The 23,965-nt window shown below is 43.4% G+C and overlaps 1 protein-coding gene across 1 annotated transcript; it reads left to right on the forward strand.

Annotated features, from left to right (window-relative positions):
• Positions 1–741: 741 nt before the first annotated feature.
• Positions 742–23,575, forward strand: LOC119702866 (dual specificity protein phosphatase 13-like). Its single transcript, XM_038141518.1, has 4 exons — positions 742–1,344; positions 14,208–14,399; positions 15,082–15,302; positions 22,960–23,575. Exons 2-4 carry the CDS (start codon positions 14,209–14,211, stop codon positions 23,172–23,174), a joined length of 627 nt encoding a protein of 208 aa, XP_037997446.1. The 5' UTR covers positions 742–1,344; position 14,208; the 3' UTR covers positions 23,175–23,575.
• Positions 23,576–23,965: the final 390 nt, after the last annotated feature.

Below are 23,965 nucleotides of genomic sequence, written 5' to 3' on the forward strand. Positions count from 1 at the left end.
TTTACTTTGGACTAACCCTGTAGATTGGACGTCCCTGAGCAGCAGTAGAGCAGTACGGGAACACTTCTTTGCTTTAGTTCCCTGCACAAGGAAACCTTCTCATGAGCTCTAGGGCTGCTCTGCAAAGGCCACAAAACCTCAGCAAGTAGGAATAGCCAAATAAAAAATATGCTTCAGACCCAAATCAAAATTTAATATGAATGCTTCCATTACCAATTAAATATCATAAAGTGATTAAAACTTACAGAAAAAGTCAGGGAAAACCCTCCCAGTATATCTGTCTATAGAAATGCCCCCTGCCTCAAGCAGAACCGCATTTTCTTATCCTTCCCACTCTCAGAAGCAGGAACCAACCAGCCATTTTCAGGCTGGAGCAAAGGGCAGAGCTGAGCAGTCAGTGGAGGTACTAGAACAGGGGCACGTTAAACACATTTCACAGGATACAAACTTAGTGCGCTTTTAAAACACTGAATGGTACAACTGGAAATCTGGACTTACTCTGATGGTAAAAATACTGTAAACACAGCAAGGTAACACACAGAATGCAACTTCTCAGGTTGTGATGTGTCGCGCGAGGTTTTTCTCCCAACGGCACGCCCCACATCCCATCCCATCCCATCCCATCCCATCCCATATCCCATCCGCGCCCGCGGCTCCGGCTGCCGCCGCCAGGTGGCGCGGTCGGCCCAGCGCGCCCCGGGCCGGTCGGGAGGGTGCCGGTCGGGTGCCGGCGGGGCCGCGCCAAGCGACAGGCGCTGCCACCCGGCCCCGAGCCCCGGAGCTGCCTTGGCCGCTCTGTTCCGAATTCGGGTCAAACCCCGGGGAACCGGGGCAGACGATGCGGGGCCTGTGCTTGGAACGCGCTCGCCCTGTCTCGCCGCGGGCGGCCCGCGCCGCCTGGCAGGCTGGGGCACAGCAGGGACGGACCCGGCTGCCCCCCACACGGGCTAATGCCAGCCATCCCCTCACGGCTCAGCTGGGCTGAGCAGCAGCTGCCCCGCGAGGAGCAGCCGTGGCACTCCCCCGCTGGCGGGGCAGCCCTCAGCTCCGTGTCCCGGCAGCGGCCGCGCCCCCGGCCGGCCAGAGCCGCTGGCACCGCCTGAGCCCCGGCGTCCTCCACAGCTCTGCCCCCGGAGCTGCCTCAGGCCGGCTGCTGCTGCGGGTCCAAACAGGGTAGCGGAGTACGGGTTACAATTAACAGAATTAAAAATAGGCTTTGAATAAACTGAACACCGGCAGAGGCTAGAAATGTGTTGTGCAGGTGGCACATTAGGAGGAAAGTGAGTGGTATTACTGAAACAAAGGTAATCCAAGACACCGCAGCGCGGGAGCTTCGACTACCAGGCAAGTACCTTTAAGCTTGTTTACAAACCAGCCCCGGTGAGGTCAGCGCCCGCACCGAGCAGTGTCAGCCCCCAGCGCCAGCAGCGAGCCCCCGGCAGGGCAGGCCCGAGCAGCGGCTGGGCCCTTGTACTCAGGAACTCCAGTATTTGTGAAATTCGAGTTTGCTTTCCAGCTGGACTTACAGGCTGAGGATCTCTCGCTGAAAAAAGGTGCTAAAAAGAACAAGCCCATTTTATTTAAATAACAATCTGGTTTGTATTTAAATTTCTCACAGATCTAACTTTAAGATAATAGCCATGAAACACTGGATGTAGGTTTCCTTCCTCTCAGCTGATGTTCACAAGTCAATCCTGGGAAAGGAGAGACTGTCCAGCCAGTTACACTGGAGAAAATGTGAAACAGACTAGGAATAAAATGCTGTGCAGTTCAAAAACAAAACCTGGGAGAAACAAAATGAAAGAGTAAGAAGTTGGGGGCGGGGTTGTGTCTTTTTTTAATACTAACTCTTTATAGTTTGGGCTATTTATGGATTATTTATAACTAGGATCAAATTTTCAGACAGAAATGAGATTTTTAATATCAGCAGTCTTCCTCAGAAAAAAATTTTATTGAGGAAATATGCTTGTATGGCTGTGGAAGCCATTGTGATGATTAGAGTAAAAGAGTAGAGAAGGAGAGGACTGGGTTAAATTAATTCCTGCTAAATACCTACCAGAAGACTTGCTGTCTGTATGGGGAGCTGGAGACAGAATTGTACCAGGGTAAAAAGGATAGTGTGGCTATTTATAGTGCTGCCTTCAACACCATAGGAATTCAAAGGAAAACTCCAACTCAGCACACAGTCCTCTCATCATCTTCTTCTGTCAAGATTAAATGGGGCCTGAGATAATTTCCCCTACAAATCCTTTCTAGGAACGATCTGTTCCTTTGTGCAATAAGGAACTATCATGGAACAAATGACTCCAGGGGCCAAGTCCTCCTCACCCAGCTAAATGTCACCACTTTCCTTTTGGTAGTTGGAGGAAGAGGAGAAAAAGACCCTTACAAGCCTCAGCACTTAAGCAGGAAAGACCAAAACATTTTGCCTGCTGTGCATCCTTTCTCCCTGTACTGTCCCCTGCCCTTCTTACACCGGGTGCTCTGGGGAACTTGCAAACAAAAGGGCAGATGTGGCTCCAGCACCATCCCAGTGCCAGGCAGCAAAGAGAGGAATAGGAATACAGTACTGGCACACAGTCATGGTCATTCATGGTGTCACTTGAGATGAGGCCCTTACCCTGTGTGCCCCTCTTGCCTCTGCAGAACCATCCATCTCTGGGAAGGAATGGGCTCCAGTAGGTGTGTGGGGCACCTCTTTATCAGTGGAAATTAGCTTCAGTGTTGAGAGTACAAATGAAAGCAGCTTTGGAAAGGGTATTAGCAGAAACCTGACTGCCGCTCTAAAAAAAAGATACACTCTTGGAGTTCCTTAGCTCCACTCTTCTTTTAGCATCATGGTGCCTCAGATCTTTCCTTCTCATCTTCCACCTTCCAGTTTCTTTTTAATAAGAGCTGCTTTTTCATTCTTCACAAAGCGCTACATACTCTGTCTCAATGCTCCTCTTTTGTAATTCTGTTACCAAGCTGTCTGCTAGGTGGGGAGCAGAAGGTGCAGGACTTGGTGCTGCCTTTGAGGTACAGGTAATTATTATGTGCATCTGTTATTGTGGTTGCTGCCTCAACAGGTGGAAAACATGCTGTTCTCTGATAGATTTGCAGCACTCTGTGCTCCTGCCTTGTCTTTTCTCTAAAGCTAGTCGTGTGGTGTTCCTAAAATAATAAACACAGCCTCACTGCTGCCACAAAAACCCCTGGTAAATATATTTTTATGGGAATGAAGTATTAAAGGATTTGAACACTTACTCACTGAAAGCAAAATATGAGCAGTAAGGCTGGGTAAAGATTCAAAGGCTGGTTTGCTTCCTTTCCCTGGGGCACATCAAGGCTGTACTGTTTGCACTTCAGAGATGGATAGTGGGGAATTACTTAACCTGAAATGATGGAAACAATTCAGACTATAATAATATAGCATAAGAGTTTCTCATATTACATCTATTCCCCATACTGCTGGCTATACTCTGCCTTCAGATTCACATGCACAGCTCTCATTGGAATCTGGAGGAACTGTATTTGAAGCCAAAATGCATTTCATTGTCTTTCTGAAGTCTCTCTGCAGCTTAGTGGCTAAATTCTGAGCTCAAGATCTGGGAACAAAGCTTGTCTAAACATTTCCCAGTGTCTGTCTCTGTGAGATTCCCATCTGTTGTGTTTTATTTTGAATTTCATCTTCCTACTTTCCTAAAAACACAAAGCAGAAACACACATTTCCTCTGCCCTGGAGTGCAGGAGTCACCTAATTTCCCAGCAGGTTCTCTTAACAACGTACAGTGGATCCAAGTTTGTCTAAAAATGCTACAAGCCCTTTGTGGAGAAGAAAGGGAGGAGACCAGAAATGTTGGCCAAGTTTCTGAGTGTTGTGAAAAGCCCCTGCCCCCCAATGGGACTCCCATTTCCTTTTTCCTGTCTCCCAAAAATGTCACCTGGGCTTGGGTTTTGTTAAGAGAAATATACATTGCTCAAGTCCAGGCTTTAGGTCTTTGGTTTGTGCTTCCTGCTGACACTGCAGAGACTACAAGAGCCATGAAAGCTGAGTCTGACTTTGGGGATTCACATTTGCAATATCAGAACAAATTAAATGGAGAGCATGTTAAGTGAGTTGGGAGATTGTTGTTGACCAACAAATCTTCATTAAGTTCCCACACCAAGCTGTACTGCACCTCTAATGAAACTGATCATTGTTTCTCCTTCTGTGTTTCAGCTATTTTGCCACCAGGTTTGAGAGAAATTCAGACTTACTTGAGGTTTAATTAGAAATAAAACACAATATTAATCCATCTTGCTGCATACGTGCACCCAGTTTGGAGCTGTTGGTGCATCTTTCAAATAGGCCAAGTTTCATACTATTCCCCACCTGTTACTTACTGCGTTGGTTTTTGCTAGTTCTCTTCTTTACTGCCAGTGACTCATGGAGACTTTGTTCACTGGTTTATGGTGACTTTCTGGATCACTGGTTTGCATCACCATTAGTGGTTTGCATCACCAGATGTTTCAGCTCAGGAGTTGCCAGCATGAACCCCAAGAGTTCATATGACTTGCACCTCCCAAAAGCTAAGCCTGTGCCCAGAATAACAAGCTTTCACAGGATTAGAGCAAAGTCCTGTTCTGATGATGTTTGGGACTGAAGGGAGGCTAGCACAACTGGGCCTCTGGGAGCCTTCCCTGCAGACCATTAGAGAAATATGGGCTCCATAGGTATAACTGAGATACCAAGTTACTCTGCTGTATGGGCTTTAAAAACACTCTGTCCAGTTTAGGACAGAGAGGTTTAAGGGAAAAGCACAAAGAAAACATGAGGAAGTACTCAGCAGTACTGAGAATGACACAGCTTAAGCAGAGCAGGATCCTCTGCTCCAGACTGTCTTTGCCATGAGGGAAGAAACAATTACTGTCTCTTTTAAGTATAACATAAGAAACAAAATGTACGTGCAAATATAGCATAAATGGGGAGGTTAGCCTTCAGTATTATCCCTTGACAGATACCCTTTATGGTGTCCAAACTTGTTGGCCGTGGAGCTTGGCCATACCCCATACCACGTTGTCCTCTGAGTCAGATAACACTCCAAAAATTTAGATGGCCCTCAGCCTTTTCCATACATAAAAGAATGCATCAGTTATTTGGGTCTATGCAGTAGCAACCCAGGACACAATCTTATGGGTTTCCAGCACTTGGGCACTGCAGCCTCCCCATGTTCCTGTTGTGTCCCAGGTTGCCCTGAAGAGTGCAACCACAGCAGCTGCCTTATAATAGGATTTGATTTTTTTTTTGTATTAGAAGTTACCTGTTTGCTATGCTATGGAAGAAAATATGTTCTGTTTTTGTAGCAGGTGATCTATGACATTTGGGGACATATTTTTAACTGCTAGTTTGTTTTAGAAAAATGGTAAGAGTTAACCTGGAGGACAAATTACCAGAAAAACCTATAATCCCAAGAGCTAACACAATTGCTGGGAAATTCTAGACCTCAAATCAGCTCTGCTACAGAATATGATGAATTCCTATATTTTCGCCTCCACAGACTTAGTAGCAAGATTTTACAATAAGAAGAAAGCAATTTGCTTAGCTGACTTGGGATTTAGTCTCCTTCCCTTGCATCTCTTAGACTATACACACATAAGCAAGCAAGTTTCAGCTGTGCTCAGTCTCACTCTGACCTCTGTACTAACTTGATTTACTGGTTTTAGTTCTCAAATAGTATATTACGTTATAACTCAAAGGATCTGATTAGAACTAGCTGGTATTTTAATGATTTATGAGGGGCATCTGCGACTGCATGGGTAGCGTACACACTGTGTCACTGCTGTAGGAGGAATTTGCATTGATCATACCAGCATGCTCCAAGACAAGAGCGTGTCAAATTCCTATCAGCCTGAGTTCACAAACTTGATCTGACAGGTGGCCAAGCTTGCATTGGGACTGACCATAGTTCTCATGGTAGGAATAAAACAAACCAGCTGGATTGCTTCTAGCCATTGCATTACAAGCAGATTTCCATTCCTTTCTGTTGTTCTGTCTTGCAGTGCTTAAGAAGGTGTTTATCCTTCCCAGTTTTGTAGCCAGAAACCTGGGCCACAGGAACTTGCAATCAGCTCTGTCTGTGGTTTATCCTTCTGCCAGAAGACACTGGTGTGAAATACAGGCTACTGGAACTAACCTTCCAGACCTCTCCACATTTTGCCATGGCTATCAAATTGCTAGCAAGTCTCAGATCAGAGAGGCTGGTGTGTGAGAAAGATAAAGAAACAATTAGCGCAGTTGCTTTAAAGCCATTATGTCCCCGCATTTAGTAAGAGATTATACTTTTTTTTTTTTAAATAACTGTAATAAAAAGCCTTTGCAAGCACAGAAAGAAGTGTATCAGGAGCACAGTGATAAAAGGGTTTCTTGTCCTTGGTTTGATTTTATGTGTTCTGAATTTTCTTTTGAGTATTGAAGTCAACATCTGCCAAAGCATTCCTAAAATCCTTGTCCCCAAGAGCATGGAAGTCCAATCTTGATGGTTACTCACCTCCTATTGTAAGCTGTCTTTTGCACACTAGTGGTGAGTAGAGGTTTTTAACCCACGTTAAATCCAAAGGCAACTCTTCACTCAGGTCCAGCTATTGCTACCAGTGTTTGGCAGCACTCTGCCCTTCAGCTGCCTCCAGCTCAGCCTTGGGGAGAAATACAGAAAAATCATCAAGCTTAACTTCACCATCTGCACCTGTGCAGTGGGCACAGCCCTGTTCCTCACAGGATCACTGAAATAACATGTATGAAAGGCATTCCAGTGCCCAAGAAACACCAGGGAATCTTGGCTGTCTACCTCTCGCTGTTTCCCATCTTACTTCCTAGCAGGTTACTCGACCCTCCTGCTATGCCAGTGTAGGGGGATAAGTGTCTGCTCTCTCCTCTAAGTTGGGTAGCACAGAGCTGTCTTTGTGGCGCTGGTAGAGACCACAGGACAAGAACAAAGAGCAATGAAACTTCTAATGCCCTCAAACCGAAGAGACACAAGAAAAAGAAAAAAAAAGAAAAAGCAATATATTGTTTTTATGATAGAAGAACATACCAGAGCTAGTCACAGGGGAGAAAGGCTTTGCATTGTGCCATCCTTTTGGTTAGATCCTTGGGGCAGAAACCATTCATTTGTAATGGGATTCTTTGAATTCTGAAGCCTGATGTTTTCAGTTCTGGGCTGGAGGACACTGCTGTATTAGTTATTGTTAACAGCAGCCTCATTCACCTTCAGATGTGGGCTGCTAAACTCTCTTGGGCCACAGGATGATGACCTAAGGGACTGCATTCCAGTTGGGGTTTTGTGCAAGGCACAGCACAGGAAATCCTTGGCCTCTAAACCTTGCCAAAGCAGGCAAGAAATGACTTCAGGTCATTTAGAAGGTGACCTGGGAAAATTAGATGAGGCTAGATTAAGAATATGCAACTGAACAATGAAACCATAGCTGAGAGACTGGAAACAAGACCCAAGTGACACTTCGTCCTTTGAGCAAGCTCAATGCAGCACACCCAGCAACCCACCTGGCTTTCTCAGGTTGTGTTCAGTTGGACGCGTGCTGTCCAGATCAGCACCCCTTACATAGCAGACTGTATACAAAAGAGTGTAGGACTCGGGCTCTGCGGTAGTTGCAATTTCAGCCCCAACAGCCACGGAGATGGAGCAGAGAATGTGCTTGTGCTACAGCAGGAACAGGCTCTGTCTCCCACACAGTGACAGTGTGAGGCTAAAGAGCATCACAAAGGTGAGCCTCCAGGCCACCAGGTCTGCATCAGAGAACAGACTCAGCACATTTCAGGCCATCTGTGAATAAATCCAAGCTTGTATGTCTCCCCAGGGTCATGCTGTACTAACATCATCCAGTAACAAGAGCAAAACACGCTCCCTGCAAGTGTAGGCAGCAAATACTGGTAAAGCATTGCTACAAGCCATGAGCAAGCAGCTAGGATTTATGTGTTCAGGAAGGGTGAGGACTTTGGAGTAGATGTACCAAAAAACCAGTGTCAGCCAGACAACCCAGCTGGTTCTGACTGGCAGCTCCAAGAGAAAAAGTGGCACATGTTGCTCCTGATTTAGAGCAACCTGCATCAACTTGCCAGCCTGTCTTTCAGAAATGTTTCATCCTTCAACTTTTCAGTAAGCTTCTGAGGGTGCTTTTAGGAGGAAAAATGTAGTTTACAAATTCAGAGAATACCAGTTTTCACCCCCAACATGTTATTGCTGGAGGCAAGAGAGATACAGTGATGTAACAATTCTTGAGCCCAGAAGAGCCAGCCTTAACACAGAACAACTACATTTTAGGTAAGCTTGTCTTCAAGTGTAAGCATAGTGATATCAAGAGTGTTTGATAGCATGTCTAAGAACTGTTTAGTGCTATAATGCTATAGATTGGGATTTTTGTTTTCTTAAGAAGTAGTGAAAAATGCCAGTATTGAATGGAGGAAGGAGTTACAGACTGTCAGAACTGACAGTGAAGTCTGATGGCTGAAGTCCATTGCAGGAGAGGACACCAGCAAAAATATTTGAGTAGGAGCAGTAGCCTGGCTGGGAGCTATAGACACTCTCAAATGTGGGCATGGTGCTGCAGTCATAAATAGCATGGAGATGTGGGAGATGCATTTTGGACAAGCTACTGTCTTTGGGTTATATGAAGTATGTCTGCTGATCTACCAGATCAGGTTGCGTTAACGGGTGTAAGGATGCAGTTGGCAGCTGAGAGTAGAGGTACCAGTGGGCTCCAGAGGGTCTAGTTTTGCAGCTCAGCTGTGCTCACAGCCAAAAGTCACATCTTTGCTGGGCCTAGGGCTGGAAGGGAACCGACTTTGCTTTACTTGCTCTTGCTTGCCAATAGCCAAGTTCAGGTCCTTAGAGCTCTACAGTGCTCTTGCTCCAGCTGATGACTTCATGAACACCTAGTGCTGGGAGGAACACAGCTCCCTGTAGAGCCTTAAACTCTCTGTTTCCCTGAATATGCAATGACATCATTGCCACCTGAGGGCCCAAACTCTGGTCTTGGCAGGTAAAAGCCTTTTGGGTCACCTAACATTGAGGTTCTTGCTCTCAATGCATATTTATGTAATGATTGCTGGATGGCTGTAGTTAAATGACTGTAAAGCACTACCTAAAATGCACCAGTAATAAATTCTTAATAGCTGATGCTATAACAAGGAGTTACACAAAAGAATATATCGTAACATGCAGATTGTTAACAGTGTCTGGGCCTGTTTAATACTCAGCTTTAAATAGTTACAATGCACACTATTAAAGAGCATGTAAAATTTGTAACTAGTAAATAAAAAGTCCAATTCAAAAACAAATATACCCAAGCTTCAATGGTGAAGAAGCCACAGAAGAGCTTGGGGTGGATAAATTACCTCTTATCTCTGCAATCCTTGTGGTGGTACTACCTATCAGCCATGGTTCCTGTAAAGTATACTACATGTACATTCCTCTGCCTGGCAGAGTTTCTGTCCATGCCTCTGTCCTGACTCATAAACATGGTTAGGATCCCACTTACATTACAAATATGTGACCAGGTACAGCAGCCCATGGTTTTGCATTTTGTGAGGAAGGGATGGATCAGGGAAAATTAATTTTGCTGCTCATATTTTTCACTTCTCTTATCCACTCAAAGCTGCTGTGAGGGCAGTAACTCTATAGAGTTGGTTTCCCACAGCTAAAGAATAAAATAAACATACATTCAAGACCCAGAAGAGTTTGCAAAATCAGCAGGTGGCCAGGTTTTGCACACTTGGTACAACATTGCTGCACATCAAAGGATGCTTGAGTCTGTCTAGCCGCTGTCAGGAACTGCACACATGGTTGGTAAATACAAATGCACTAACCAGCTGATGACAAGAGAGTATTTTATACTACAGTCAAAAAAAAACCTCCAAGGCCACCCTGCCTTGGGGCCTGCATGCTAATGTACATCCTGAAACAGTCAAGACTATTAGGTTTGGGAACTACAGCCTGGCCCACAGACATGCTATGAAAAAAATTAGACATTTCTGGGGCTTCTGAGGCCTGGCAATCCATAACATCAGTGGAAACAGTGCTAAATTCAGCATATTTGAGAACCAGGATGGTTGATTAAATTCTTCCTTACATTTGAGTTGTGCTTTGTATCAAAAATGTAGCTGCTGATTTCCCTGGATGGCACACAGAGAAAATTTTACTTTGACAGTGGGGAAGCATCATAATTCTTTTAAAGTTAGGACAGAAAATGTTCACCAGTGCAATACTGAGAGGAAAAAAAGTCAAATGTTTTTGCCTTGTGCTGCTCAAAGCTGTCCAGTACAGAGATTTAGTCTGCTCCTCAACATAGGCCTTGTGTGAGCTGTGGAGAGCAAGTCCACCTAATAGATGTTGCCACGTCCCACCAAGTGGGTGCCTTGCCCTAAATGCGTAGCTGGGTTACACTTACGGGTCTGGAAGCCTCCACTAAATTTGGAAGTGCTGTTCAGATTACATCCTCCAGCTGAAGAGATTTTGTTACAAACAGTTGGCTACTCAAATACCTTGTGCCTCCCTAGACACTGCCTCTGTCTCAGCTTTCAAGTCCAGCCAGCCCTACCTCAGTCATTGCCGTTTGATTCATACCACCTATATCTCATAGTGCCCCTAGCAATTGATAAATTATGACTCCAGTGAGACTATTGGGTTAAACGCTAAGGAAGAAAGAATGATGACAGTAATACTTGTCATTTGTGTGGCGATGTAGCAACACAAAACCTCTCTCAAACATTGGAGGAACCTTTCCAGGGAATAGGCTTTCTGAGAAATGTTTATGGCTTTTGAATACATGATAGGCATGAACTTGACATGACCTACTTGGCCAAGCCCTGAGCTTCAGCCTAGTCTTTTACCACCACAAATCAGTGTATTCAAAGTATAGCCAGACTGATATCTTCACTGGGATGGCAAGGTTATAGCACATAGGAGCTTAAGAAAACACAGGATGGAGGCTACATTGTTTTCAGGATTTAGACTTGGAAATATTTTTACTAATTTCATAAGAAAATGGCTAAGTTCTACCCATACAGAAAAGCCAACATAGGCCCTGGGATATTAAAATATTTGACACTTGATTGAAATGAGCATATTAACATTTTTCTAGTATACACAGATCCCTCCTTTATCTTGGCATTGGAAAATGCAAGTTAAGGCAGAGGTTGTAAAGGCTTTCTACTAAATATCCTAGACACAAGAGTTGCTTTTTCCTCCTGACTTACCACAGCATCATGCTGCAGGATTTTCTGCTGCTTCATCTCAGCCTTCATACCATCCTCTCAATTTGATCTTGTATCAAGGTAATGTTAAATTGTCAAATTACACTGTCTTTTCATTTTGTTGTTTAAGTATCATGGAATTGGTGAAATTGGATAAAAGGTGGCATGTGTTTCCAAGGACTGAGACACCTGTAAAGGAACCTAAAGTCTCGAAAGGCCCTCTCCCCAGCATGGCACTGAATAGCACCAGCTCTGTTACAGATAAAGCTGTAGTTACTGAATTACCCAAAACCCAACCAAAGCATCCACAGTGTATGCAGGCTGTAGGGGCATTCCCTGCAGGGCAGACGGGAATCCCAGTTATGAAGGAGATGTTATCTGGGACCTTTCACAGGACCACTTTACTTTCTTCCTGTGTTTCAACAGGAGTAAATTCCTTATCTATAATACAATGTCCATGTGAGCACAAGCTCAAAGTCATCTTGGGATAATTCTGAAGAAGCAGTCCCATCTTAAAAAGGCTGTTATTACATAGCTTTAAATATCCATGTAGCACACAGTACCTCCTTTTGCCCAGCCTATGCACTTATGTTCCCTTTTAGAAACAATTCCAACAAAACAAAACAGTCTTTGAAGGAGCCCTCTTCCTTAGGTGCGCTATATGTCACAGTTATCTACCCAGCTCCTGTGAGGCTTAGGAAAGCAAGGCTGACAGCAGCCTTCAGTCCTCTGAGGTAATAGGAAAATCAATGTATTTATACAGTGGAGAGGGCAAGAGAAAAGGATAACAGGCAGTACTGAATGAAAAAAAAAAAACAAAAAACAAAACAGTTTAAAGCAACTTTACAGGGAGTGAGAAGTGCCCTGGAGTGGCCATTAGCCACACAAGGAATTAGGTACATCAAAAAAAGGGGAACATTTGCTGCAGATATTATGAGGTGGGAAGGATTGGAGGAGGTTGTTATTCTTGAAAATACTTAATGAACTGGCAGATGGCCCTGTGGTCAGGGCACAGGAAATCCAAGTCCCATTTCTGCTGCAGATCTCCTTTATGGGATCAGAGAAGTGTCCAAGATCACCAGCAGGAGCCAGGCAGAGCTGGCACAGGGGACACTGGGGTGGCCAGTGTCAAAGCAGCGATCAAAATCAATGGAAAATGCCTGTTCCAGTAGGGAATTCCTCCATGCCTCCTCTTGCATAAAGCCACCCAAAATGGGCAAGAACATCTGCTTTTGTTTTCACAGTAAAAGCTGACACTGGAGGAGATATGCACATTTGGGAGGGGAGCACATTCCACAGTGGAGCTCTTTGTAATGCTCTTGTAACAATACAAGACCATTCTGGGAACATCACTTGGTGAAAGCTTACTGTACCCAAGAGGCCCGAGCTGCCATGAAGGTGACAGGAGAAGGTGTACTGAAATGACAGAGGGCTCCTCTTGGCAACTGGGTGGCAAGGCAGATCACTTCATGTGCATGGCAGAAGGGTGACTTATAGAGACCATTCTGTGGCCTGACACTTCCCTCCTTTTCTATGGATATTTCAGGGAATTAGTTGCTCCATTTGCCCTTCAGCAAGGCACTGTATTAATATGAAGGTGCAATGAGCTCCCACAGCAGGCTAGCCTTCAGATCGTCTTGCTCGGTCTTTGTGCATGCAAAAAAAAAAAAAAATAAAATTACATCAAAATGTGAACTTAGAGCTAGAAAAAATACCTGGATGGGAAACTAGGAGAACATTTCACCGCAGTTGGTGTTTGAAAATAAATGGTCAATGAAGGTGCTTGAACGTAAATGCAACCTATTTGTTAACAATAGATATGTTCTGCAGAAAGATGCAAGATTTCACATTTGCTGTCCTCGACTGTTTTACTCCAAACCACCCTTCAAATCATTTATGTAGAAGACATGCTTCAGGCAGTGCCAGAGCAAGACTTTTACTCACTGACTACAACTTCACCCTAGAAGTTGTAGTCGTAGACAGGTGCTTCTGTTCTAAGGCTCATGAGTTGACAGACTTCCTGCTATCTCTGTAATGCAGACATTTGGGTCATTTTTAGAACATGCAAGAAGAGAAGTATAATATTTTTTTAGAACAGAATTCTGGGAAAAATGTAATTTCTATTACCCTCTTCTAAAAACCTCCCAACAGTTCAAATCTACAGCTAACACTGTAGAGGAGCCACTATTTCAAAAGAAATGTACCATATGGAAACAAAATAATTCCAAAGATAAAGTGATGCCTTAAAAAAAGTGTTTCTCTTTGTAACTGAAGTACTTGCTTCAAGATTAGAAATTGGATAGTTCTTGGAGGGAGCAGAGAGGAGAGGAATGCAAATTAAAACAACTTACTAAAAAAAATTAGTCAATGCTCATATAAATGCTCAGCTGGAATCACTGTAACTAATCCAGATTTTTCTACCACGAACATTTCTCATGAGGACAACCAGTATGGCCAGTAAATATCATTGGAAAGAACCAAACTACTCCTTACAGAGTTTTCCCCATTGAAGTTGACAATTAATAGTTGACCAGTGAATAAGATTTTGCATTATTGATTCTACTCAGTCCAGATTAGACTGTTGAGCAAATCAGAAGACAAATCAGATTAAGTATATATGAGAAAGCCCTAGTTACCTGGTTAAAGGAAAACCTCAGTATACCTATGTTAATTCTTTGTTTCTACACCCTTTGAGTAGATATATTTACACGAGACATTTTCCATAGCATTACCTCTTTCCATGTGAAAGCAGAAGCCTTGTGCTGGCATATCAGGGGCTGTGCTAATGTGCTATTTTCTCTGTGCTAATAATAGCATTTAGAATTCCAGACAGTAGTAGGAACTTCCCCATTTCCTATGAAGAAAATAATTGTTTAAAATATAATGAAGTTTTAATCAACTTTTCTACAAGGTAAGAGGAAGAAAGGAGCCTGTCAGAAATATCTCTGGCTGGTGGTGAATATCTTCTCTCACCTTTCAGGATGGCCTGGGACTCCTTGTGCAGCCAGGATTTACGGCGGCCTAGGATAAGAAGTGCCTCAAGCTGGATGCCCGACAGTGGGAGCAGCACTGGGACACCATCCCTGGAGGAGCTGCGGCGCCTGCTCTGCACACGCACACACCCCACAGGGCACGTGGATGAAGTCTGGCCAAACCTTTATGTGGGAGACCTGTAAGAGACAGGAAGGGCTGAAGGTTATTGCAACTCTTCCCCCAAATCTTCCACTTTTTATTTAAAAACAGAGAGCTAGGCAATAATCTGGGGACCTCTCACAACAGGTCTGTGTTGAACAAGATTGAACTGTGCATAGGATGCTGTAGCATAGAGAAAACGTGTCCTAACTGACTAAAAAGAATATCCCCCACCTCCTGGTTTCTCCTCCTGTATTAGTGCAGGAGTGACACACTGCAACAGCCCACTGGAGCTATGGCATTGCTACTTTAGGCAGTCATGCTGAACCTGAGTAAAACAGGATCAAGCTCATTTTCTCCTCACTTTGCCAGATGGTATCAGTCCTCTGAACTAATGAATACTCAGCAGAGATGACTTGGTGACAAAGTCTTTGAAAGCAGAAGACCCTTAGAGCTTATGCAGAAATATCTCCACCACAACCTTTCATCAATTGAGAACAATCTAAACATATGTTTGGGAAAAAAAATGAGGGAAATCTAAGAGTTAGTTTCTTAACAACTTCTGTCACTACACAGCATTCTGATGAACACTTTGAACCTGATCAACCTGTCCAAAAATAGCCACTACCACTTCTGCAGTTGTAACAAACTCCCCATCAGCAGCATGTTCTTCCCTGCATTGCAATGCAGCAGGCAGATACAATTCCCCATCTTTCTTCCAGGTACGTCGCTCGCGACAAGGCCCAGCTGAGCCGCATGGGCATCTCCCACGTCGTGAATGCCGCTGCCGGGAGATTCCGCATCAACACTGGGCCCAAGTTCTACAACGACTTGCCTGTGGATTACTACGGAGTAGAAGCAGAGGACAACCCAAACTTTGATCTCAGCATTCATTTCTATCCAGTTGCTCAATACATCAGAGAAGCCCTGAATTCCCCAAGAGGTAACTAGACCATCTGTGCGTGTTGCATATTTTCTGCATAGTAGACAAGCAGGGAAAGTTATCAAATATTACTTAACATAGACCAACTCACCTGCATGTAGGTAAGAATGGAGATACCCAAACAAAGTAGCATCCTACCTGCCTCCTGAACTCCTAGTGGTAGTTCTCCTGTTTCACTGAAACAGGGAAGGATGCACTAAACAGGCTTTTAAAGGGGTTCTCCCTATGCCTAGTGTTATTCATCAGCAAAAGACAAAATAGCAAGTGTCCTTCATTACCTACAGGGACACACTGACATTATTTGATCTTTTCAAATTAGTGATGAGATTTAAAATAAAAGACAAGGGCAAGTATCATAGTTGAGTAAGAAGATTCAACTATAATGCTACAATCTGTGCAAGTCCTACAAACAGAATAGGGAAGAACTTGCTAGAAAGCAATTCTATAGAAGGGAGATCAAGCAACATCACCAGTCTGGAATAATGTCATGCTGTTGCTATGAAAAATAAAACTTTTAAATAGGAAGACAACCCACAAAATCCTCAGATTCACTAAATACGTGCCAGGTGCAACACCAGAGGCTGGGGGCCAATAGGAGATCATTACTATTTAAGGGCAGGCCTTCACAAAAGCAAGTCATCACTGTGCCACAAAACCGTACAGATACTAGTCAAAAGTAAGTGATTTAATAAGAGAACAGTTGTACACTCAGCAAACCATTTTGCTTGCATCATGGTGAGCTTTAATTGCAATCAGGTTCCTAAAGTACTAACTACCCAGCTTAATTCTATGTATTGGTAGATCTGATCCACACCCTACTAGCCAGGATGGGGAAGCTCAGTAACTGCAAACAGGAACCTTCATGCTAGGTAGCTGTGCATTTCCTGCTCTTTGGAGGGCTTGTTCTGTTCTGTTAGAAAATATTTGCCCTTGTGCAACTTTGGGCTGCATTTGGGGAATTTGGATTTTCACCCATTTTTATTACAGCATACGCTATTTGCAATTGAAGTCATTATTGGCAGTGCTCCAGAGAAAGGTAAGATCCAAAATCCATTTATGTGTGTGTAAAAGCAAAGTTCCAAAACAATTGACAAAAGACAGAAAACAGCAGATGAATTGTAGAAGCCACAATAGCAAACAAAACCAGTGCTTTGCAAAATGCATGCTGAAATGCTAAGTTATGAATGCAGAACAAGTTACAGCTCAAGGCATATTTATCCCTGCTCCCATGCTTTTAGTATTGCTTTACTGAACTCCATATGGAAGTAGAGTTCTGGGAATGGAGACAAGGTGAAATTTAATCATACGCTGTCCAGCTGTTGCTGACATTCATCATTTTGAGGAAAGTGCAACAGTTTAGAAAATATATAAACAAGATGTTCTGGAAGCATAATTTCCTGAGGTACAGAAATTTAGCAGCTAAATACCCATGACCTGTGCAGGGATGAGACAGGGAGGGGATTGTTATTCACATAATTTAGAAGAAGAAAAAAGTGGTGTTTATGATAAGCAGTGAAATTGAACAACAAAACAAAAAATACCAGGTGACAAGAGGCCTGTCCATATTAAATACAGGATGTAACAAGGTGCTACTGTTTGGTTGAGAAATGATTTAAGACTGCTGCTGAACTGTTACAAGCAAATTCAACGTCAGTTTATTTCTTTAACAGAAATACTTTATCCTTTTTACCTAAGAGGACAAGTCAAAGTTAAGACTGTATGAGGCACAAATGTATTTAAAACTAAGAATCAAGTACTCATTAGAATTAGATAAGAACTGTTATCTCCATCATGCTTGAAAAAGACAAGTCCAGAAAACAGCACAGACAGATTTATTCCAGATTCCTACCTTAGCTGAACAGAAAATTATTATCTTTGGTGATGTAAGGGATTTGTTTTTAATTCAGTTTCTTAAAACTTAGATGCCAGAGTGTGAGCAAAAGGAAGCAGAGACTTGCTCCTGCCTGGCGGCTGTTCCTGTCACAGTGGTCAATGGCTGCATCACACCCTGACTTCCTTCATAGTCTTTGTTGCAGAAATTAGATAGTACGTGCAGTACTGTTGCAGCCATGCCACATCAGCATTATTTTATGATCCCTACTTCTTTGACTGCCTTTCCTTCAGCACAGCCTGGCAGTTTCTTTGCCCATGTAACAGAGCTGTTTGGGAAGACTCAGACAAGAGTGAACAGATACACAATCTGTCCCCTTTCCTACCAGGAAAAACATGGAGTTGGGAAAGTACTAGCCTTCTCCCTCATGCTCAAACTCAAAGGACAACACCTTGAATATCAGTCTTGACCCTTTGCATAGCCACCTGTGCAATTTGCATTTCTCTGGAGTGCAGCTAAACCTAAAGTAAATCAGCAGGGTTTTGTGAAGTCTAACAGAAGGAGAAGGGAAAGAGACCTTGATGAAAGCATGTCATGAAAACTATTAAACTAAGACTGTGCTGAGAGAAAAATTCCCAAGTAGAGAGCTTTGCCTTTTATTGACCTCTGAACATGTTTAAAACAGGCAGGTTAAAACCACCCATTAAAATCTTGAAATGGCAGACTCTCTCAAAGTAATTTCCTTTCCTCCACTTCAGTAGACCAAATGAAAAGCTAGGCTCCCTCTCCTGTCACCTTCTTGTTGGTGGGAGTTATGAAAGCTGCTTAATTTTGGAGAAAAAGGTCTTCTTGCTTGACTCCACTGTAGGTGCATTACATACATCAGTCTGACCTCCCACTCTGCAGCAGATGACAGCTCTTACCTGCTCTGACTTGCCACTATTTAAAGCTCTCTGTAGGCTTCTTGCTATTTTCAGCTGTGACAAAACAGATACTGGATTAATCAGGAAATAGGCAGTGGATTCTGCACCTGGCTAAAACCTAACAGGAGATGAGAAAATAGTAGAACAAGCCCCTAGGGCCCATTAGCCCAGCTGAGCTGTCCTGCTGAGCAGAATACTTCAGCTGGATCCAATGGAGTGAGGGCAGCTGGGATATTGACTATGGGTGACAGATCTGGAGCCTCATCTTATGCCAAATTGAATCCATCCTGCAAGAAAGCAAGGGCTAGTTTAGGACATTTAGCTCATTTAATGATGATTAGCAAAAGGACAATAAGTTATTATGTGTTTTAATGACTGATCTTGTTCAACAACATTGAATTTCCTAACTTGAATTTGGCCAACAAAGTTGAATGTGCAAACTTTATCCCTAGTGCAAACCCTTTGATGTTAGTAGAGTTAGAGCAGGCATGAGCTGGATAGAATATCCATAATCCGCTGTTAAAAACCAAGTATTATTGTTCTGCACAAATCCCAGACAGATGACAGTTATTGTCTGCCTCTGCAAAAAGTAGCTTGAGATGTGTGGTGCAAAATTTCAAATAAGGATTGCAAGATTTAATAATGCCAGAAGCTAAGTGCCCCTACTTCTCCTCAGTTAATCCCATTATTCCTAAGGGATCCTGTTTCATGCTCAGAGAGAAGGTTGCAACATGGTCTCCTAATGTGGGACCAGTCCAGCTTCTTTTTGCACTGTATGTTAAATCAGATGGGGGTGGGGAAGACAGAGTTGGAAGATGACAGCTCATGGCACGGATTCTGTGGTGCAGGAGATGTGGTTATAACCTCATTGCCTACCACACAACAGTGGAGCTCTGTGAACACTGCTCTCCGTGGCTGTGCTCCAGCAGCCACCCAGGAATCCAAGCCTGAGTGCTGGGACATCTCAGCTGCGTCCCGCGAGGGACTGATGGAATGGCTGGCATCGCCCACCGCAGTCAGCCCACGGAGCAGATGTGCTTCAGGCGCTGGTCACATGCAGGATGTCACCAGGGGCTCAGAGTGTCACTTCACCCATTTGCAGCCACTGCTAAGAGACGAGGGTCTGACCCTGTAAACAGAACCAAATAGCAACACAGCTTTTGTTTCCTTACTCAAGTTTAACATTTAATTTGTTTGCTAAAAATAATCACACAGTAAATTCAAATCTGCTTTCATTAGAGCAATTTTACATTAATTAAATCATTTCACATGACTGATTTATCTGCAACAAACAAGTCATTTTATTGTCAGTGTACCAGCATTTATCATAGCCCTTGTTTCACTATGCACAGAGGTTAACAATGTTGGAATACATACTGCACTTGTAAAAGAGATAATATACCTATATCCTCGTGGGAACAAGTGATTAGAGAACCATGCAGATTAGGACCAAGGTCAATACTTGGGGCTTGTCCAGGTTTTTGCTGAGACACCTTCAAAAGCTCTTTCCTGATGGAAGAGAACTCTTCTGAAGTGCAGATAAGCCAGAAAAACAAGGAAGAAAATGCAGTGTATTCTTTTTGGACACAGTCCTCTCTCAGACACAGACACAAAACAATAGAAAGCCAGCCTGTACAAGCAGGAGCCTGGCATTTGTTCTGCTTTCTGTGCCTCCAACAAAAACACAACAGGCAATATTTAACAGCAGCATTTACACCTATGCTCAGTTTGGTCTTCAGTTCAAGACTGCTAGTGGGGCAGAGCATTTTCAAAGGCAGAAGTCTTCATACAGGTGGGGGGGAAGGACTCAAACAATTTTACAAAAATTAGATTCAGAACATCGATCTCCTGTCTCCCATCCAGTTTATGCACAAATTTAGATTTAATTTCAAAGTACACAGTGATGCAAAATAAAATCTAACATGAAGGCCAGTTCTTTATGGTTTTTTCTTGTTTGTTTTTCTCCCTTATGATGCAGTTCAAACCATAAATTCTGATTCTTTTAGTTGGGGAGTGCTGGTAGCTCAGAAGTTTTCAGACAAGGACAAAAAACAAAAACAAAAATCCACAACAAATGAAAAAGCGTGGTTCTGATTCCAAGAAAGATTTTCTCAGAACATTTTGTTTCTTGGCTTCTGTTATTTGGGGTGCACATTTGGGGTGAATGTCTGGATTTCCCATTCCTGCCAACACATTGCAGTTAGGCCTCCGGCAAACTACTGAAACAAAGATTTTTCAAAAATCTTTTGGCCTAGCCCTATTTACACTATTTTTCAAAGTGAAATTGTGCTCCTGATTCGTTTATGCTCCTCTGAAAATCTCAGACCAGGGTTATTGGACACCAGGTGCCTCCTCTGGGGAAGATAATACAGCATACATACCCTACAAGGTTGGTGGGAAGGCTAATGGAAGTGCAGCACATTGAATAAGAAGTCTGATGGAAATTCACATTAGCATTATCTTTTAGCAGGGGTGTGAAACATTTCTCCATATGCCCATAAAAAGCAGGACGTTATTTCTAAGAATTTACATGAAGTTAATGGAATTGACAGATAGATGCAATGCAACTTGAATAAGGGCATCAGTATCTCAGTAAATTCTATGAAACTGTATCTGGATGAGAAAACAGAAATAGAAATTCTGCAAAACTGGCCTTACATTGGAAAACCTCTTCCTTCCCCCAAAGGTTTTGATGCCTGGTCCAAGTCTGCTGTCACCAGAGCTGTTTTTGCCACTTCCTTGGAGACTATATTTGTCCCTTTATTTCTGCGGAAGACATGTCTATCTTTAGGGCAGCGCTCGGATTTCTCATGCCAGGATAATGAGAGGTGGCTGTGTCACATACATTGTGGAATTCAACACTTCTCTCAACCTGCTGGCCAGAGCAGCTTTTCACAACACATGCTCACCCTCTCTGAGCATGTGGCTGTGCCATCATCATTAGTCAGAACTAAAATGGTTGCTAAATAAATACTCTGTCATAAACAAAATGCGACTTAAGATTCAAAGCTGTGGACAAAGTATCCAGAATTAACACCTAGGGGGATGGGGGCAATCGGTCTGAAGGTTTTGTCTGGATCTAGGCTCATCATCCAACAAGAATATTTTTGTCTTGGTCCCTAGTAATAGAGAGATTAAAATGCTGTAAGCACAAACAAAAAAGGAACTCACCCTGAAAAGCTGTCTGTTCTTTGTACACCTCCTTACATTTTGCAGAGAAGCAGCATCAGAGATAGTCTATTCCATATCCAGAGGAAAAAAGTAACATGGGATTGTCGTCGCTGATTTTTCATCTTTTCTGGATATAAATTGTACTGCCACTAAATTGCATTTCGTACAGCTATACAATGAATCAAGAGACCACATATGTGACAGCCTAAAAAAATTTTTTTTAAAAAGTAGAAAATACTTTGTTTCAAACTTGTGAAGATTTCCAGTGAAGAACTGTTCAGAAATTTCCATGCTAAAAAGACATTTTCTTCAGCTGCCTTAATGGGAGGCTGTCCATTTGGTAGTCAGAGGTTCATGTCTGCTTTGAATCACTTGTTACTCTACTAACGCTGAGTTGCTGGGCCACAGTCTCTGTCAGAAAAATAGATCTGATTGCAGCAAAGGACAAGAGAGCTTGAAAATGTTCAGGCATGGTTATAATTGAGTAGAACAGTTATACAACAATTGAGTTTCACTCTCAATTAAAAATTTCTCATTTATCTTACCATGTTTGTGAAAGTTGAGGCATTTTACAATATTTACAAGATGCAAATTTTCAGGTTTTGGAATGAGCTCTTTGTTTATGTCTAGAGGGAAAGGACCACAAACCTGAATTCTTCCATCTGAGAGCAAAATTTTCCTTTAATTAAAAAACTTTCTTTAATTTCAAATAAGACTATTTAAAAAAATATTCATCTTCTTCCAATGGGTCAAAGTCACACATTAGAAAACTAGGGGGCAGTTGCAATACAGAATTGAGCTTCTTTGGCTGCTTCAATTCATGATCACAGCATGAAAACCAAAAGCAGAGCAGAGTGAAGGAGGGAGTTACCCTGCTGGATCCCTGGAAGGTGTTCCCTGAGGCTCACTTATGGCAACAAGGGAAGGACTCATGATGTTACTCTTAATGAACTCCTAATGAAGATGCACACCTTGCACTGAAATGTCTAGAAAACTAAAAACATTTCATAAATTGTCTTCCTACTGGTCACTTAATAAACAGGGGAAAATACAGGCATTAGGGAAGGACAGTGATTAGTATGGGATAGGCTATAGAAATAAAAATGCATAAGTGAGCTGCTGCAAATGCCATATACAAACAGCTGTTCTTAATGATAATGCCCATTTTCTTCACACACTTGCAAAAAAAGCCTGGGCAGCAGTCAGCACCCTCAGAAAGCATTACTGCCCTAAGCAAGAAGAAAGAAGAGTTTGTGGGAAACCAGGAGTGTTGCTGTAAAGCAGTGAGAAATCCTGAGCACTGCACTTCTGAAATCCCAAGTTTTCAAGCCCTCTAGTACTAAGTAACGTGCCAAGGCTGCTTCCCACAGCACGGCCATCAAGCATGAGCTCTTGAAACTTTGCCAGCAAGTACATCACTCGCAAAACCACACATGAGCAAGCAGGGACACAACGGATGGCAGGCTGGGCAGGAGGGTTAAGGGTATGCTGTCAGGCTGACAGCTAAGCTCAAACAAGTGACCATGGATCCTGGAACACAATTACAAATTTTCCATCTCCAGCCAGTGAAAACCGCATGTTCCCCAACCAGGGGAGCTGCACCAGGGCTGCTCTGCAGGGCTGCACACACCTGCTTGCCCATCCCCAATACCAGCTTCCATCTCTGCTCCAGCACAATAAACTCCACCATGAGGTCTGCTGGCATAATTGAAAATCTCTCTCCTTTTTCTAGGCAAAGTACTGGTTCACTGTGCAATGGGAATCAGTCGGTCTGCAACTCTTGTCCTCGCTTTCTTAATGATCTGCGAAGGTATGTCCCTCGCCAGCGCCATCCAGACTGTGCGCTCCCACAGAGGGATCTGCCCCAACTCCGGCTTCCTCCAGCAGCTGCGGGACTTGGACCTCCAGTTAGGAAGGGGCACAGGCAGAGGAGCAGAGGCCTGCTAGTGCCAAGAAGAAGCTTTGTCTCCTGGCACCAGGCCAAGAGATGCTGCCCTCACTGAAGAGTGCAAGGATGCTGTCAGGTCTGCTCTGTAGCTGCACGCAGAAACTCTGGGGAAAGGCTGAGCATAAGCAAACTCTTAGGAGCTGTCAGGCATGTATTTTTTGCACAAGCTCACTAATTGGAAAGAAAATGGAATAAAGAAGGATTCAAACTGGCAGTTTTGCTCACCTGGGCCTGTTTATTTAACTACCTGTTGGGCAGGGCACAGGGAGCAGCTGGGTTTTCATGTAGAATTAAAAGTCAGCACAGTTGACTTGAAAAAGACTTTTTACTTGCTTATAATTGCATTTATTTGGCAAGAGGGAAAATGACTAAACTAGTAAAATGAAAGGAAAGCATAAGGCTTTTAAGCAAATCTTAAACATTTCACATCCAGCTGGCTTAGGGTGAGACTGCAGGTTTTGCAAGCTGACACGGTCCTTTGGTCTGATGTGGTGACACTAGTCAGGATCCAATTCAGACCATGGGCTCCCTCTGCTACAAGCCACGGAGGCTCTTGCTGGACCTTCACAAGTCCTTTTTACTTCAAATCTATGGCAAATACTCAGAACTTAAGGACCATGAAATCCTCAGGAGCCAACTCCAGCTCTGAAGCAGACACTGCACCCTGGGGCCCAGCTGTCGACAGCCTCTCTGCTGGTCAGAGAGAGGAAGGTGTCCCCTTGCACGCAGGGAGCAAGGAGAGGAGCACGCTCAGGGCAGACTGCCCACTGGCACACTGCAGGGCAGCACA

The sequence above is a fragment of the Motacilla alba genome, chromosome 6, assembly GCF_015832195.1.
Source record: "Motacilla alba alba isolate MOTALB_02 chromosome 6, Motacilla_alba_V1.0_pri, whole genome shotgun sequence".
Classification (NCBI taxonomy): Eukaryota; Metazoa; Chordata; class Aves; order Passeriformes; family Motacillidae; genus Motacilla; species Motacilla alba.

Bases quoted from the DNA above. Each gene is read 5' to 3' on its own strand.
- LOC119702866 (XM_038141518.1), top strand. From the start codon at position 14,209: ATGGCCTGGGACTCCTTGTGCAGCCAGGATTTACGGCGGCCTAGGATA. The intron at 14,400-15,081 runs GTAAGAGACAGG...TCTTTCTTCCAG, and splicing joins AACCTTTATGTGGGAGACCT to GTACGTCGCTCGCGACAAGG. The intron at 15,303-22,959 runs GTAACTAGACCA...TCCTTTTTCTAG, and splicing joins AGCCCTGAATTCCCCAAGAG to GCAAAGTACTGGTTCACTGT.